We start from the raw sequence: 17,655 nt of genomic DNA, 5'->3' as shown, positions 1-17,655 counted from the left end.
TGAGTTCCAGAACTTCCCTGAAACCCTGTTTTTTTTTTTGTTTTTTTTTTGTTTTTTTTTTTTTAATAAATCGGGGCTGGAGAGACAGCTCAGTGGTTTAAGAGTACTGGCTGCTCTTCCAGAGGAGCTGGGCTCAATTCCCAACAGTTCCAGAAGATCTAGCACCCTCATGTGGACACAAAGCAACACACCAATGAACATAAAAATAAAAATTTTTTTAAATAAAATAAGACACTAGTGACACACGCCTTTAATCCCAGCACCCAGGAAGTAGAGGAAGAGCTGAGTTTGAGGCCAGCCTGGTCTAGAGAGTTCTGGGATAACCAGGGCTAACAGAAACTGTTTCAGCAAACAAGAACAGTACTGTGTGTGTGTGTGTGTGTATGCACAGCGGGGCATACATATTTAAGTCAGGTCAGTTTTCAGGTGGTGTTTTTCTCCTTCCTTCTGTGGATTCCATGGTTCAAACTCTAGTACTTTTATTGAGTCAATTGGCCAGCCCCTTTCCATTTAAAAAAAAAAAAAATTATATGAGCACACTGTAGCTGTCTGGAGACACAGCAGAAGAAGACATCAGATCCCATTACAGATGGTTGTGAATCACCATGTGTTTGCTGAGAATTGAACTGGGGACCTCGGGAAGAGCAGTCAGTGCTCTTAACTGCTGAGCCATCTCTCCAGCCCCTCTTCCCCCCCTTTATCCTTTACTGTAACTGCCATCTGTGTAAGGTTTCATTTCTCTTGAGCTGTTAAATGTGCTTATGGACATACTGAGCTCAGCTGCCCCTTTTCTGGGGTTTTCTTCATTTCCTCTTCTCTAGCCTGCTGTCCCCTCCTCCTAGGACTTGGAGCAAAGGCCTGGTATACCAGAGCCCATCTTACCTGCTACAGCCATGTGAAGCCTCGAGTAGTTTGGGTGGGCATTGGTGGCCTGTACCTTTAATCCCAGCAGTTCAGAGGAGTGTGGGCCTTTGAGTTTGTGGGCAGCCTGGTCTACAAAGGAGTTTAGGACAGCCAGGACTACATAGAAAAACTGTCTCAACAAACAAGATACGAAGTTCATGTAGTGCTAGCCAATTAGAAACCCTGTAACCCCACTAGCATGGTGTCACCTCCCTAGTGTCTGAAGCTGTCCCCTAAGGAACACTAAAACCTTGGCTCCTAGGTAATGGTGTTAAGTGGGACTTTAGCTTCATGAAGCAATTAGTAACCTCTGAAGAGGTTCCAGAGACCACTTACCCCTTCCCACCAGGTAAGAAGCAAAGAGGTATGAGCCAGGAAGCCCTTACCAGACATCTGCAACACTATAACCTTGGACTTAAAAGCTTCAAGAAGTATATGGAATATATATTGTTCATAGACCATTTGACCTATGTCTGAATCAGCCAAGTCTAGGGCACAGACTCAGACTTTTAAGGTTTTGTCCAGAAGGACTTATCAGTGTATGGTGTTCATGGCAGATGGGAGCAGTGCAAAGCCAGAGAGGAGTCCAGGGACAGTGGGGCTCTCCTGTTTCTTCCACTTTCCTCATTAAAGGTTATCAATCACCAAAAGGTATTTCTCCAAGTTTCTACACTGGTGCTACTCTGGAGCTTGGGATATACAAAGGTAAATAGAGATGGAAGTTGAGAGGTTCAAATTACTTGGGTCTATTCCAGGGCTAGAAGGTTGTTCACCAGAAGCTACAGGCCAGGTGCCCCAGGACTGAAAGCCAACAACCATATCCAGAAGGGAGATGGCCATATCAGTTCCTCTGCAAAAGCCTGTCCAGGGTCAGGGGGACAGGACTCAAGGCTGCTCCGGCTCCATTCGGCTTAAGCCCATCTGTGGCTTTTCCTTTTAGGAATACTTGGGCTGAGGCTTCTGTAAGCCAGAGGCCATTGGACAGACTGGGGTTACAGCTCAAGGATTTCAAAGTGTGACACTAATACTTTTTTCTATGCTACATGGAGCAGGGTGATATCACTGTGTCTACTTCAAGGGCCCAGAACTATGCCAAACTGAGAGGATGCTGCTATTACATTCAAAACCACAGGCCAGCAATAATTAAGCAAGGACAGATTTCTTCAGCAAGAATTCTGCCTTTATAGGGATAGGATAACATACACTGTTCACCTTTAAAAAGATGAGTTCATAGCCAGGTGTTGGCGCATGCCTTTAATCATAGCCTATGGGAGGCAGAGGCAGGTAGATCTCTGAGTTCCAGGCCAGCCTGGTCTACAGAGTGAGTTCTAGGACAGCCAAGGCTGTCTAAAACAGAAATATACATGCATGCCCGTGCATGCACGCACACACACAAAGGTGGGGGCTAGAGAAATGGCTCAATGGTTAAGAGCACTAACTGCTATTCCAGAGGACCTGGGTTCAATTCCCAGCACCTCGATGGCAGCTTACAATTGTCTGTAACTCTAGTTCCATGGGATCCGAACCCTCATAAAGACATATCTTCAGACAAAACATCACTGCATAGAAAATATAAAAATAAACAAGAAAAAAAAAAGGAAAGATGAGAGTTCAGAGCTCCAGCCTATTGTCTTTCTTACATGGTTCCCATGAACACTTGTAGATTATCCTCCGGCATTCCACAAGGTCCCGATGGAGGCTTGAGTGTCCCATTGATCAGAAAAAGAGGCCACAGTGAGGTCAGTTCTGGTCTCTAGGCCACCAGGACAGCATTCAAGTTTACTTCCTATAGGGTGAATACAAGGTCAGGCTCAGCACCAGCAGGCAGCGTGTCACAGACAAAACTGTCCAGCAGAGGGAGCCAGTCACAAAGCAGTAATCCACCCAAAGCCCTGCCCAGGAACCTTACCGGCTGCCACAGAGGAAGAGCAGGTTCTGGACAGCTGGAACAGTGGAGTTGGCATTCTGGCCAGTGACCAGATGGCGGTCCAGCACCACATGCACAGCATCAGGCTCACTGGCTAAGGAAAAGGCACAGTCTTAGGCACACAAGGACTAGGCCCAGTCTCACTCCCACCCAGTGAGAAGCCATGAACACCAGGGGTCAGTAGGCCTGGGTGAACCACTGGACAAAGGGGTTAGCAAGACTTAAGGCACCCAAGGCACAGAGGGAGCCTTACCCATCTAAGTGAAGGGGAACCAACTTGAACTCACCACTGAAGCCAGCACCAGAATCCTTCACAAAGTCCTCAACAATCAATGGTAGGCGGGCAAAGTCGGGTGCCCTGATGAGCTCGTACACAGAAGGCTGCAAGGGCAGGGTCTGAGTCAGACCAGCTAGCGGCTCTACCTGGTCCAGTGCCCTACTGTCCCAAGGACTAACCCCAGAGACCAAGTAGATCAGAGGAACAGTCTCAGCTATCACGTGGGGAGATGGGGTAAAAGCAAAGCTCAGTCAACTTTTGGGGACTAAGCCACTATGGCTTAGAGTGCCTGGCTCCAAAATGAGATGGGTTGGAAGGATTCCCTTGGTGGGTTCCATGATGTCCAGGTAAGGGGCTGAGGCTCACCCCAGAAAAGTTCCAGGATGTGTTTGCCCTCTTGCACTTAGCACACATCACCCAGAAAAGGAGAGAACTGTTCTAGCAGCACACAGGATGACAGATCACAGTGCCTGGAGGAATCTCCTGGTTCAGTTAGGGGTAAGGAAACAATGTGAATGGGACACTGGCTTATCCACCAGGTACTTACTCCTGTCAGACTGTAGCCCTGGAACACCCAGGACCTATCTTCATTGGTAGCGCAGCACAGAGCAGCAACACCATGGCCAATGGCACAAATGGGTTCTAAAAGCAGCAAAATATTAAGGTGCTGGATGCCATCCTGAGTAGGGTCCCCTCCCAAGTGTCCCCTCACCTAGCCTAGAGCCCATACTGCTTCAGCTTTGACATGTGCAAGCATGCAGAACTCCCAGTCTATGTGCCAGTCACTGCTTCAAACTGCAGAGAAGCCACCGGGGGTTGTACTCCCAGGGGGCATCCTGCTCAGCAATGGGGCTACCCTGGTTCTTCTCCATAGGCAAGTTAATGGCCAGTGCGTTCCCATGGCCAAGGTGGCTGGGAACAACTGCTGCCTGTCTCAGTCTAGAAGACCAGCTCTCACCAACAAAGGACACTGTGTAGAGCCTGTCTGCATGCTAGTCTCTGATAAGCATCCTGTCCCAGCCTACAGATGTGCTTATCACAACAGATGTTGTCCATTCCCACTAGGAATCCAGACAGCATCCTGACTAGCCTACCACAGAAAAGGCTAAGGTCACCAGCCCCCTCTCAGCATGAAAAGGCCCACGGCACATAGGTACGCACAAGGTATTTAGTGCAATCCCTCTGTGGTGCACATGATCACAGAGCAAACCTATCTGTGTGCAGCTCAGAGTCACTGCAGCTCTCCACTCCCATCTGAGGGGCTGACGAAATCACCAGGCAGGCCCAGGCCTCAACACTAAACCCTGTACTCAATATCCACTCCATATCTCCCTTCCAAGCTTACAGTCTAGTTCCCTGTCACCCACTGTTTTGGACCCTCCCTCCTACTTCCCACCCAGGTGTCTGTCTGCCAGCCTGTTCTGCAGTTTGTCACCCACTGCTCTCAGAGCGGAAGTGCTGCAGTATTCGAGCCAGGGACCCACTACTGGCAAGGTCAGCCAGGGCGCCAGGACAGCTGGGAATCAAGAGGGCATGGTACCGGGCACCTGAGGGGGAAACACAGGTCTTATAAGGACACGGCAAGGACAGAGGCTCCACAGGGACCCACTGTCTAGAAGTTACCTCTGACCATGCCTTCGACCTACCATCTATGGACTCAAGCTTAGCAGGACTGGCATATGCCTTGAGGCGGAAGTCTTGTACCCAGCGTGCATTGCTCTCAGTCACATCCACAAAGTCCATGGCCTTTCCCTAGAGAAGCAAGGTCAGCTCTGGGATCTTCCCCACATTTGGATGACAGAGAACTCAGAAAGGCTAAGAGACTTAAAAAAACAAAAACACCAGCCTCCAAGGCACAAACACCCACCCAAACAGTACTTTTACTGGCTGGCTCAGGCTGGAAGCCTCCAATGGGTCTGGAGAGAGAAAGATCAAGTACAAAGAAGGCCAGAGAGCCAAACCCCCAGTGCATGGAGCCCAATGCTACTCAAGGCTGAGGTCTTTCCACACCCTGTTTCCCCATGATCCCCAGTCTCCTCCTCATAAAGTAGCAAAGCTGCCCCACCCAGCTCGTGACTTCAAAACACTTCAAAGTCACAAATACACAATACACACTTGCTGTAACCCATTTATATCGTATGTTTCCAGGGCCATAATGCAAGAATCAAGAATCTCTCCTGTTAGGAGCAAATTCGCAGCAGGAACCCACACACTAGGGCCAAGCCTTATCTTTCACTTAAAGACAGCCTACAAAAGTGCAAGCCACAATGAAAAGAAAAAGAAAAGAAAAAAAAAACAAAAAACAAAAAACCACAGATAGTCAGAGTCCAGGGACCTGGGATGATGACTTAAGGGTATTTCCAAGATTAGCTGTCGATTCACCTTACCTGGAGGTAGCTCCCTCCTGCCCTATCAACTACAGAGAGCACTCTGCACTCCCCAGCCTCAACCCAGGAAAGGAGACCATCTCAGGGGTTCCCTGGAGAAGGATGACTACTCACCCCCGGGGTGGCCACCTGTAGATTGAAGGCAGCACTGGCCAATGTGAAACAGTGGACGAAGGACTGGGCTGATACACCTGCAAGAGAGGGTTCCAGAAAGGCAAAGGCATGACAGCTGGCCCAACTCTATTCCTCAGAGACTGCTCTAATGCTCCCGGGGGCCATCCTGGTCCGAGAACCAGCCTTAGGGGCAGTCCATTTAACCCACCCCAGGGATTACACCTTTGGGGCAGGACAGCAGTCCTTCAGTTCCAGGAATACGTAACTGAAAGGATCTGCTCAAAGGTCTACAGTAAGTCTATTATTTTATCCAGCTTTGGCCACTGGCACCTTGAAGACCTGCAGGTGCTCCAATGGTTCTGAAACTTCCCAGAACAGGCTCTCCGCTTGACCTAATAACTCTACCTTCAGGTCCCCAGCTCACCTTAACTATTCACCAACACTGCTACACCCTTGGCCGCATCCTACCCTTTCCCTCTACAGGTACTTCCAAAGGTAAACATTAGGTGCATCCCCTACAGATCCACCAGGACCCAAGGTCCCCATAGCCTGGAAAGGACAGCAGTGAACATGTCAGAGGTAAAAGCAGCAGGAGAGGAGTGTGGTGTCTGGGGCACTCCCCACACCTAGGACACCTAAGATTCTGCCCCCGCCATGCTATTCTTGGCCCTCTTCTGCTCTTCAAAAAGGAACAAAGCTTGTCTAATTCAAAAGACTCCAGACGCTGGGTGTTGGTGGTGCACACCTTTGATCTAATGCTTTTTTTAAAAGACAGCATCTCATGTAGACATTGCCTTCTATCCTCCTGCCTCCAACTCCTACGCTAGGCTTCTGCTTGTGGATTTATTTTGATTTAGATTTTGAGTCAGGACCTCACTGTGTAGTCCTGCTCACCTGGAACTTGCTTCAAATGTCATCAAGATCCATCTGGCCTCTGCCTCCTGCGTGCTGGGATTAAAGACATGCCTGGGCCTCTTCACTAATTGGGTTAATACATTTTTTAGTGATTGACTACAGATTTTCCCCACCAGTTCCTCAATCCCTCACTTTCCAACTCTCTCAAGCAAGGCCTACCTAGGAGCAGATGTAGATTCTTATTCCTCTATTCTAGGGAGGAGCAGCATCCTCAGGCCCCTCCCATCTCCACCTGGGATGCTACACTGTGGAACCCTGAACTCCACCAGTCCAAGATCCCAAGGTACTCTCGGGCCCACACCCACTTGCAGAGGGTCTATATGATTCGAGAGGGAAACCCCAGGCCGCAGCCCTGGGCTCCACCTCCCCTCAGTGACTATCTTGGGTCAGTCGGTTCCCTAAGGACCCATGAAGTTATCATCTGCCCAGCGCACAAACATACACCGGGCAGTTGGAAGCCATGTGGAGCCAACAGACACGGTCTGTGTAAGGGTCCTTTCTGTGAAGCTATTTCGAGCAATCCCTTTCAGGATCACTTCCAGGAGGTGCACGAGGATAAGCCCAAGATTGGGGCAACAGAGACGCAGAAACTATGGGCAGGGGGGTACCAATCTCCTGCGGCTGACCTGGGGGCAGGACCATCTCTGCAGCCGATGGCCATCCCTGGCTGCCTGCGCAGACAACATAGTGGGCCTGCGCCATAAACAGGTGGAGGGTCCCAGAATCCCAACTCTACAAGCACAAAGGTTGGCCCAGAGTCAGGACTGCAGGCCACTGAGCCACATAGCTGCCCCGCGCGCCTCACCTTCGGAAGCGCCGCTGGCCACCAGGAGACAGGCAGGCCTGCTTGGCAGCCGCTCCGACGCCATGGCTATAGCCCAGGCTGATACTTGCACAAGGGACGGGGTGGGGCGGGGCTCGCCTGCAGGGAGTGAAATGCGCATGAGTAAGGTTAGAAGGGCGGGGATCGCCGGCAGGATGCAAGGGAACGATTCGGAACTTGCTTGACGATTTGGGCAGTTTGCGCGTGCGCAAGGCGTAGTGGATGGTACGCAGGCGTGCGAGGGGCGGGGACAGGGCGGGCCCGGAGTTTAGGGGCGGAGGCTCGGGGGCGGGATACGCTACGGGTCCCGGAGTGGTCGTTGCTGTATTGGCTGCTACGGGTTCATGTTTGTGGCCCTAAGGCACGTGTCTGTTGAGCGCAGCCGGCCGGGAACACGTTCCTGAGCCTGCCACAGGTTTACTATGCCTTGGACCTTTGCCCGCAAGTTCAGCCTGGCTAAGTGTGTCAAGGAGCGAAGACTGGTCGGGCGGACAGGGTGAGGGGCACGGAGTTGGGTCGCATGTGGACGGGTCTTCCTCTGCGGGTTTGAGAAGATCCAAAAGATGCCTGAGTCCTTTTTTTATACGATCCTAGAGAGAATGGAATGTCACTTCCTAGACTGTGGACGCCTCTGGGGGTTGATGTTGAGTTTCCTGAGGAAAAGACCAGATTGTTTGGGGAGGCCAACCTGTATCTAAAATGTTTTACGTCGTACTGCATGACTGTGGGGCTCCTTTTGGAGCCTAGGAAAAAGGAACCTGGAGCCCAGGGTTCTGTGCTGTTTGAGTGGTGATGTTTGGAGATTCACAGGCCAGTAGTCAGACCACAAGCTTGACCTAGCCACAAGGAGAGCCTTCTGCAGCTATAGACTGCTCTATCATTAAATCTCCTGTTGACATGAAGCCCAGAAATTGAAGGGGTCAGTATCCACATACTCATACAGTTCTGCCTTTGTGCAGCCTCCAAAGTAACATTAAGGCCCCAGAAATAGCAGAGCCATTCAATGCCCAGGTGTTAGATACAAGTTTTGTAAAGAGACCAGGAAATCATCTGGACAGAGTAAATTTTCTTTTGACGAAGATAGTGTGCTGGAAGAAAGAGGGAACAGCACACCAGGGAAGTGCATTTGATTTTATCCTAACTCAGGTGTGGCTGACCTCGAAATCTTATTCAGTTTACTCATCTGAAAGCCATACAAGAAATAGAGAAAGGGGAAAGCAATCCCTGATTGAAGGAGTGTCACTGTTCCAGCTATCAAAGTCCCAGTAGAGAGAAATAAACCTTTGGGTAAACAGCTTTACTATGTAAAAAAAAAACATTTGTATAGAAGTCTTACAAGGAAAGGGAGATAAAAAATATTTGAATTCTTCATTCTAAACACAAGTTTTATAGTATTTGATAGAAAAGACTAGGGCTAAAAAGATGGCTAGGTGGTTAAGAGCACTGACTGCTCTTCCAGAGGTCCTGAGTTCAAATCCCAGCAACCACATGGTGTCTCACAACCATCTATGAGATCTGATGCCCTCTTCTGGTGTGTCTGAAGACAGCTACAGTGTACTCATATATAATAAGTAAGTAAATCTTAAAAAAAGAAAAGAAAAATTAATATTTGCTAGGTGTGGTAGTCCACACCTTTAGTCCCAGCACTCCAAGGCAGGACAGGTGGATCTCTGAGTTCAAGGCCAGCCTAGTTTACAAAGGGAGTTCCAGGAGAGCCAGCGATACCCAGAGAAACCCTGTCTTTAAGGAAAAAAAAAAAAAAAAAAAAAGATTAATATTTGCTATTTCTTAAACAAGTTCCAGTCTTGAAGGAAGTCAGGGCAGGGACTGAAGTAGAGACTTTTGTTTGCTTTTGCTTTTGTTTGTTTTTCCTAAGACCTGGCTGTCCTGGAACTCACTCTTAGATCAGTCTGGCTTCTAACAGAGATCTCACTGTTCGTGCTAGGATTAAAGATGTGTGCTACCAACCACCACCCAGCTTTAGCCACTGTGTGTACCCTGCTTGACAGATGAGTCACACAGCTGGGGGATGCAGACCTAAGTAATTCTATGATCTGTTTCCAGAGAAGCATGCTTGCGAGTGAGTGGAATGTCTGGTTTCTAGTCGAACCTATGAGAATGCTCAGGATCCACTTGGAGTTCAGCATTTAGAACTAAATAAGCAGATGTAACAGACAAGCAGTGGTTGACCAGAAGCCATGCTCTCTATCTGACATCCCTAGGCTGCCTTCCTTTTGTCTCCTGTGATCAGTAGAAGGGATCTGGATCCTCTGCTCAGGTAGATGGACTGGTACTTTGGCCCCCAGGCGCTTCCTGATGTAGTGACTAGGCTTTGCCTCTCCACCCCAGCAGCAACCTTCAGGGCTGACATCTGGCCTGGACACCTGGACAAGATGAAGGCATCTTTGGAGACTAAGGGGCTAGTTTTGCCACTTGAGGCAGAGCAGTGGAGGCCTCTGGGAGGTCTCTCTGGGCAAGACCCATGAACCCATCATGAGGGAGGCTCAGTGCCCCATCCTACCCTGTGGAACTCTCTTTCAGTCTCCTTCATGGAAATTAGTCCTGATTGTGAGGCTTATACACTTGAGCCCTAGACCTAGTATACTAGGACATCAGATCAACCAGCAAGTGCCCATGTGTTGAAGGTAGGGAAGTGTTGAGGACTGCATATGTAAGGTCAGCTTGTGTTTAGCAGTCTGGAACTCTTGATATTGATATAAGTTGACCATTAAGAAAGAGGCACTCAAGCAAGACAATGGTGATCCAAGCCTTTAATCCCAGCACATGGGAGGCAGAAGCAGGTGGATCTCTGTGAAGCCAGTCTGATCTATATAGTGAGCTCTGGAACAGCCACAATTACAGAGAACCTGTTGAGGAAAGAAAAGAAAACAGGGCAGTCACTTCTCTTCCACATCTAGAACTTGCTTCTTCTGGGATGTAAGGGTAGGTGAGAATCCTAGGTGACTTCCGCCCTGCTGGACTGACCTGTTCTACGAGGCCTCCTGCCCCCTGTCATTCCTACTCCCTCTGTGGTTCCTGTTTCAGAGCAGGCCTGGGTCGTTTCCTGGCCAGCAATACACATCTAGGAGCTTCTTTCTGTCAAACCCACAACCTTCTTAAAGCCTGGGGCACTAGCAGCAGCATCTGCTCAGTACTGCCTTTGTGAGAACATCCTCACATGGGTGTTTCCCTGAGTGCCCCTGTTAGTTCAGGTGACTGTCACGTGCACATTGGATGTGAGGACTGAGTGTTTGGAGACACGTAGTTCTTTTGGGTTGGGGTGGGGAATCACACACAATTCCTTGCCATGGAAACATTTCTTATGGTGGAGGGTGAGGACCTGCCTAGAGATGAGAGGCAGCCCTCAAGTGACCTTCAAGACCTAGATGAAGCCCTTTCCCCATCAGGGCTCAGGTGGGGTTCTCTTGGAAGGAGTAGACTTAACTGTAAGTCATGCAAAGCTGTAGAGAGCAAGAAGAGTGCAGGCAGCAGCCTTGCTGTCAGGCTTGGGGCTGTGAAGGGTCCTTCACCTAAGGTGGGTCCTCTGCAATGTCAGAGGCTAAATCAGCTGGCTAGTCAGATACTGTCTAATATGTGGTCAGGTGATGGCGCTGTGGCCTTAAGTAGGGTGATGTGGCCAGGAAGCAGGCACAAAGTGTCCCTGTAACAGGGAAGGGATAGACAGAGGACAAGTTAAGAGTGTCACTCTGATACTTCTAGATCCAGGGGGCTGGAGGGGGCAGATGAGAAGACCTCATAGGTGTGTGCTCCTCTCTTGCCGAATAGCTTATCTAGTCTGGAAACAGCCACCCCATCTGTCCTCTGAGGATTTAACTGCACACTGCACCGTGTCTTTTTTTTTTTTTTTTTTTTTTTTTTTTTTTTTTTTTTTGGTATTGTAAGGCCAGTAAATAAAATCAGTCACTGTGAAGAAGCAAAGAAGGTTCTGTTCTGGGCCAGAGAATAAGAGAAGCTTAAAGAGAGTTCACATCTCCTTCTCAGCCCTGGCAGCTGGAGGCCCTAGATACAGCTCAGCAGAACACAGGGGTGGTTACTGTGTAGCCCAGAGGGAGTGCTGGTTCTGTCTAATCCTTTTAGTCTTCCCATTCTTGTCATAGTGCTTGTCCTGACTCAAGGGCAGAGCCTCTACTGAGGAGACAGAGCAATTAGGTGGGAGTAAGGTGAGTGGCTGGGTAACATGCCTCAGTTGCAGCAGAAGCCTAGCTGCTCTGCTTGTATCTCCTGCTGTCGCTGAGGCCTGAGTGGGCAGCCGGCCAACTTCCTTATTTTTAGAATGCAGAAAGCATGGCTCATGTATTGTAAGTTGCTCTAGAACATACCAACAAATTTTTGTTTTTCTGAGACTGGCCTAGAACCTCTGAGTGTCCGGCCCCCTCATTTACTTTTTAAAAAAGGTTTATTTAATATGTACACAGCAGTCTGGCCTGCATGTATGCCTGCAGGCCAGAAGAGGGCGCCAGGTCTCATAGAGGGTTGTGAGCCACCATGTGGTTGCTGGGAATTGAACTCAGTACCTCTGGAAGAGCAGTCAGTGCTTTTAACCACTGAGCCATCGCTCAGCCCTGTTTGTTAGTTTTTTAAATGTATGTTCTGGGGTTGCACTTATGATTTCAAGGTAAATGCTTGTTCACTGAGCTGTCTCCTCCACTCCTTACTTTGCTTTTCCTTCTGTAGCTGGCATATTGGGGATGGCTTGTTAGGACTGTCAAAAGTTGACTTTGAACCAAACAGTTTGGTAAGGCTGCTGACGCAAAACAGGACTTTCACTTCAAAGTGAAGAAGAGATGTTTGTTCTAAACTAAATGTAAGTGGCCATGATCCAGGAACACCAGTCAGGTTGCCCCGAATGGGTTGCAGTGTAGAAGTAGGTACATGAACTATAATTATAAAACCAAAAGTTACGAATGGAGGCATTTGCCAGATACTTTGGTATGGAGGGGCACCAGATAGGAAGGTAGATACCGGGAAATCTCTGCTGTAGATTTCAGATGTTATCTGATAAGGTTCTTAGCTTTTGAGTTAGTAGATGTGCGAGTTAATCAGTTCAAAGGTTCTTCCTGATAGGAGGATGATAGGTCAGAGACAGAACTAGACAATGAGTAACTATAAAGGGAGCTAAAATTAGCCCAAGATAATTTGGCTCTGGATCTGGGACATTTTCACTCAATGCATTAATCACGAGGCTCCACTCACCCAGTAAGCCTTGTAAAATCTTTTTTTTTTTTTAATTATTTTTATTTTTGTGCGTTGGTGTATGAGCTCTCCTGGCCCTGAAGTTACAGAAAGTTGTGAGCTGACATGAAGATGCTGGAAATTGAGTCAGGGTCCTCCGGAAGAGCAGCCAGTTCTCAGAACACTGAGCTGACTCTCTTGCCCTGCCTTGTAGAATCTTTAACGTAGGTGTGGCTTTATTTCTGGGATCTTGAGTTTTCAGAGCTAAGTAAAGTTTTCCCTTCTTTCTCCCTGCCTACCTCCCTATCTACATCTAAGGGTGTAAGAGTCTGAGAATCACTTTAAAAGAATCCAGCCTTGAATAGTATGCAAAGACAAAGAGTTTGTTCTGTAGAGACAGCCAGCATGCAGGGATCAACCATCCAAGCAAAATGGCATCCCCGAGGTAAGCTCACAGACCCCTTTTAAAGCCAGTTAGGAGTTTTCCAGGTGTGGTTGGGTCACTTCAAGATTGATTGAGTTTATGGTATGGGATATTTGTATACTTCTGATTGGTTCGTACCTCGAGGGAGAGAGGGTTACCTTATAGGGACTTTTCCCATATATTGTAAGCCCCTGGACAGATATTGGGGCAGTTACTGATTGGCTGCCCTTTTTCTGCAGTTTTCCCAAGAAGCTTGAGCTGCCCTAAAAATTGAAGTTTAAGGACTAACATGGCTGCCTGTTCTAAAATAGAGTGATTTAGGTCCTCTCAGGGAAGGTTGAGAACTAATCACAGTCAAACTGAGGAGGCTTTCTAGGGTGTGGTTCCCTAAATGAATTGCACAGGGGTACTACAGAGTGCCCACCCCACACTGTCCTGCAGGAACCTCATGTGTGTCCATGGCTTAAGACATGGACAGGTAAACTGTTTTATGCTGGCGGAGATGCTCAGAGGAGACAAGTGGCGATGGTCACGGCCTGTGGGGCTTGTTTGCCTGGTGGGACATCATTTTAAAATAGGTACTTAGAAGCTGCTCTTGCTGAGCTTGTGAGAAGGTTCAGTGAGTAAAGGCCACTAAGCCTGACCACCTGAGTGAGTTCCATTCCTAGGAGCCACATGATCACATGATGGCTGAAGAGAATGGACTCCCACAAGTTGTCCTTGTTTGCATGTGTGTGTGTTTGTATATATATATATATATATATATATATATATACAAAAATAGAAATACATTTTTTAAAGATTTATTTATTTTATTCATATGAGCACATTGTAGAGTCTTCAGACACACCAGAAGAGGGCATCAGATCTCATTACAGATGCCTATGAGCCACCATGTGGTTGCTGAGGATTGAACTCAGGACCTCTGGAAGAGCAGCTTCTTAACCTCTGAGCCATTTCTCCAGCACCCAGAAATACATTTTTAAAGAGTAAGAGAAACTTTCTAACTAGAAAGCATTCTCCACTTGGGCCCACAAGGTATCTGGGATGATTGCTTTTTTGTTTGTTTGTTTTGTTTTGTTTTTGAGACAGGGTTTCACTGTGTAGCCCAGGCTGTCCTAGAATTCACTTTGTAGACCAGGCTAGTCTTGAACTCACAAAAATCTGACTTCTGCCTCTGGAGTGTTAAAAGCATGTACCACCACCATTAGGCTACTTTTTGTTGTTTTAATTGATAGGTTTCAGAATCACCATGAAAGCAAGCCTCTGGACATTTAAGAGAGTTTCCAGATTGATAGATTAAGGTTAATAGATGTGAGACATCCACATTAAACATGGGAGTCCCATTCTGTAGGCTGGGTTCCTGAAAAGCACAGAAGGAGCTGAGCACCAGCGTTCATGGCTCAGCTTCCTGCTGCTAGTGCAGTGTGAGCAGTTGTCTCCTGTTCTTGCTTCCTGCCTCCCACTGTGGTGGGCGGCACCTTTGAACTGTGAGCCAGATAAATCCTTGAGGTGCTTCTGTCGGGCATTTGGCCCCTGCAGTGAGAAAAGTAACTGTAAATAATGCATGAGCAAAGCCTGGCATCTCCGCATTCATTTCTCTTCCGTTTGTATCTTTAGGTCAACATGGTAATCATTCTAGGACTGTGAGTCTTGTGTTCAAGAGTGAAGGCACAGAGATAAGTCATTGTCCTAACCTGGGGTCTTAGATTACCAGATAGAAAAACACCCCCAGGTTGGGGGGGCGGTGATAATGGTGGCACACACCTTTAATCCCCGCACGTGGGAGGCAGAGGAAGGCAGATGCTGAGTTCCAGAACAGCCTGGTCTACAGAGGGAGTCCCAGGACAGCCAAGGCTACACTGAGAAACCCTGTCTCAAAAAAAAAAAAAAAAAAACCAAACTGGGGCTGGAGAGATGGCTCAGCGGTTAAGAGCACTGACTGCTCTTCCAGAGGTCCTGAGTTCAAATCCCAGCAACCGCATGGTGACTCACAATCATCTGTAATGGGATCTGATGCTCTTTTCTGGTGTGTCTGAAGATAACCACAGTTCTCATATATAATAAATAAATCTTTAAAAAAGGAAAAACCAAACCAAATAAACAGACAGACAAGCAAAACCCCAGCTTCCTGAGGACCAGGCTGCTCCAGGAGCAGAAGTGACCACTCCTGAGAACCATTGTGCTCCCTCACTGACTTTTTTGAACCACTCTACAGTACCAGAGACAGTGGGTGGAGCCACCACCTCCAGACAAGCACTGGAGGTACACAAACATCTTGCCTTTTACCCAATTCTTAACATAAACCTACAATCCTTATCTGTATCGCCAAAAGGGCTTGAGGGTCACTGGGCCTTTAGCCCCTTTCTCTTCCCACCATAACTGACTGAATCTCTTCTCTCTTCTCACCATCAGTTAGCAATTCAGTGGTCCAAGCAACTGATTTGGCTTATTGGTCTTTGAACCTTTGCCCCAAAAGTTAGATCCTTCGTTCACCTCCAAAGCAGGGTTCCCTCCAGCAGTGTCCAGCCCAAGGGCACCTCTGTGAAGGTGACATGATCTTACCAGAACATTTGAGTTCTGTGGACCTGTGTGATTTGGCATATACAAGCATGCTAGGTTTGGTTTGTTTGTTTTTCCCTAGTCAGGGTATCCTTCTGTAGCCCTAGCTGATCTGGAACTCACTTTGAAGATTGGCCTCAAACTCAGAGATATGCCTGCCTTACTCCTGAGTACTGGGATTAAAGGTGTGTGCACAAGTGGGGGGGGGGATGGGAGTGGCGGGAAAGGGGATAACATTTAAAATGTAAATACAGAGTATGTCCAATAAAGAAAAAAAAAGTGAGTGCAACACCACAGTCTGGTGATGTTTTTAAAAATATACTGAATTTTTCTATATCTGCATTTGTTTAGATTATGAAAGTTGTGATAAAAATAATTTAAGGGGAGATGGCTGTGGTGATGGAGAGATGACTCAGAGGTTAAGAGCACTGGCTGTTCTTCCAGAGGTCCTGAGTTCAACCACATGTTGGCTCACAACCATCTGTAGTGAGATCTGGTACCCTCTTCTGGTGTGTCTGAAGGCAACTACAGAGTGCTCATATATATAAAATAAATAAAATCTTGTAAAAAATGTTTTAAAATCAACCCTCCCATGGCTGAGAGCCATGGAGCTTGTTTTCTTTTCTGGGATGGTCCCTACTGTACTCAAGTTTAAGGTCCTGTGAAGCATTAGAGCCCATCTCTGGGACCTCTGGCATCTCAGGTGCTTCCTCAGGGTAGGCAGGTGTTCATTGCTAGGCTACATCCCACCCTCATCTTCACAGGGATCTCACTAAGTTTTCCTTTATAGTCCAGGCTGCCCTCGAGTTTTTGATTCTCCTGACTTGTACCAGCTGGTCCAGCGGTTTCTTTTTGTTTTTAATCTTATTTTGGCATGAGTGTTCTATCTGCATGTATACCTGCATGCCAGAAGAGGGCATCAGATCTCATTACAGGTGGTTGTGAGCCATCATGTGGTTGCTGGGAACTGAACTCAGGACCTCTGAAAGAGCAGGTGCTCTTAACTGCTGATCCATCTCTCCAGCCCCAGCTTTTCTGTTTTAATCCCAAGATGGTCTCATTTCATAGCCCAGGCTGTCTGAAAAGCTCCTCCTTCTAACTGTCTCCTAAAGGCTGTAATTTTATATTTCTGTCTCCATGCCCATCTTGTCCCCTAGTTCTAATGTTGCTCTAGAGTGACCACAAGTAGGAAATTGGTAAAGTGAAGAAAAGTCTTACAGAGCTGCAGTCACAGGTAGCAAGTGAAGTGCAAGCTTAACACAGGCTGTGCTGAAGGCAAGAGGAGATGGTGTCACAGTGGGTGGCAGAGGCCAGTCCGCAGTCTGAGGCTGGCCCTCTTGGCTCTGATGGCACAGAAACACTCTCAGAACCCTGGCTGGTCCTCCACAGGAAGCCTGCTTGCCCAACTGGATTAAGTGTGAGTGCGTAGTGAGATTGTTTTACTGCATAGCGTGGGAAGGTCTATCCAGGACTCCAGAATGCAAAGGGACAAAATGACATTTGGCAAACCTCTGCTGCACCAACTGAGAATAATTTGCATTAAGCTGCAGCACTGAGGGCTTCAATGCAAAATGAATAATAAAGTAAGCGGGAAATAGCTCAGTCAGATGATCTGAGTTGGATCCCCAGAAACCACATGAACAACAAAACACAAAGCCAGGCATGGTGGCTCACAATTGTAACCTCAGTGCTGGGGAGAAACAGGAATTCCTAAGGGTTGCTGATGAGCTAGCCTAGCCTACATAGTCCCAGACCAGTGAGAGATCCCACCTCAAAACCAAACCAAACCAAAGTAGATCAGGGCTGGAGAGATGCCTCAGCAGTTAAGAGCACTAGCTGTTCTTCCTGGGTACCTGGGCTTGATTCCCAGAACCCATAGGGCAGCTTACAACCACCTGTAACTAGTTCCAAAAAATACTATGCCCTCTTCTGAGGGCAGGTAGTACAAAGTCATACATACAGGCAAAATAGTCACACATGAAACTGTAAAGCTAAAAGACAAGGTAGATAAACTAAACAGTGCTTAAGACCTGATACCTGAGTTCACCTCTGGTTTGTTCCCCACCCCCATCTCGTGCACAAGATTTGTTTTAGTCAGGTGTGGTATTCCAGGCCTGCAATCTCAGTACT

At 47.8% G+C, this 17,655-nt stretch overlaps 1 protein-coding gene across 4 annotated transcripts; it reads right to left on the bottom strand.

The window, feature by feature from the left end:
- Window positions 1–1,420: 1,420 nt before the first annotated feature.
- GATD1 (glutamine amidotransferase class 1 domain containing 1) lies at window positions 1,421–7,452 on the bottom strand (the record flags this gene model as incomplete). 4 transcript variants are annotated; one of them, XM_080913611.1, is made up of 8 exons in its annotated part: window positions 7,329–7,452; window positions 5,609–5,685; window positions 4,754–4,859; window positions 4,547–4,654; window positions 3,655–3,749; window positions 3,118–3,211; window positions 2,813–2,924; window positions 1,421–2,689 (listed from the first exon to the last, which is right to left on the bottom strand). In XM_080913611.1, exons 1-8 carry the CDS (start codon window positions 7,390–7,392, stop codon window positions 2,683–2,685), a joined length of 663 nt encoding a protein of 220 aa, XP_080769737.1. In that variant the 5' UTR covers window positions 7,393–7,452. The 4 variants fall into 4 exon arrangements, with proteins under 4 accessions (XP_080769737.1, XP_080769735.1, XP_080769738.1 ...); XM_080913609.1 differs by lacking the exon at window positions 7,329–7,452 and adding an exon at window positions 7,150–7,226; XM_080913612.1 differs by lacking the exon at window positions 1,421–2,689 and having other exon boundaries at window positions 2,809–2,924.
- Between the last annotated feature and the right edge of the window lie 10,203 nt (window positions 7,453–17,655).

Source organism: Micromys minutus, assembly GCF_963924665.1.
Source record: "Micromys minutus genome assembly, chromosome: 2".
In the NCBI taxonomy this organism is placed as follows: Eukaryota; Metazoa; Chordata; class Mammalia; order Rodentia; family Muridae; genus Micromys; species Micromys minutus.
Note: the sequence above shows the minus strand (reverse complement) of the source record. Positions and strands in the feature narration are given on the sequence as shown.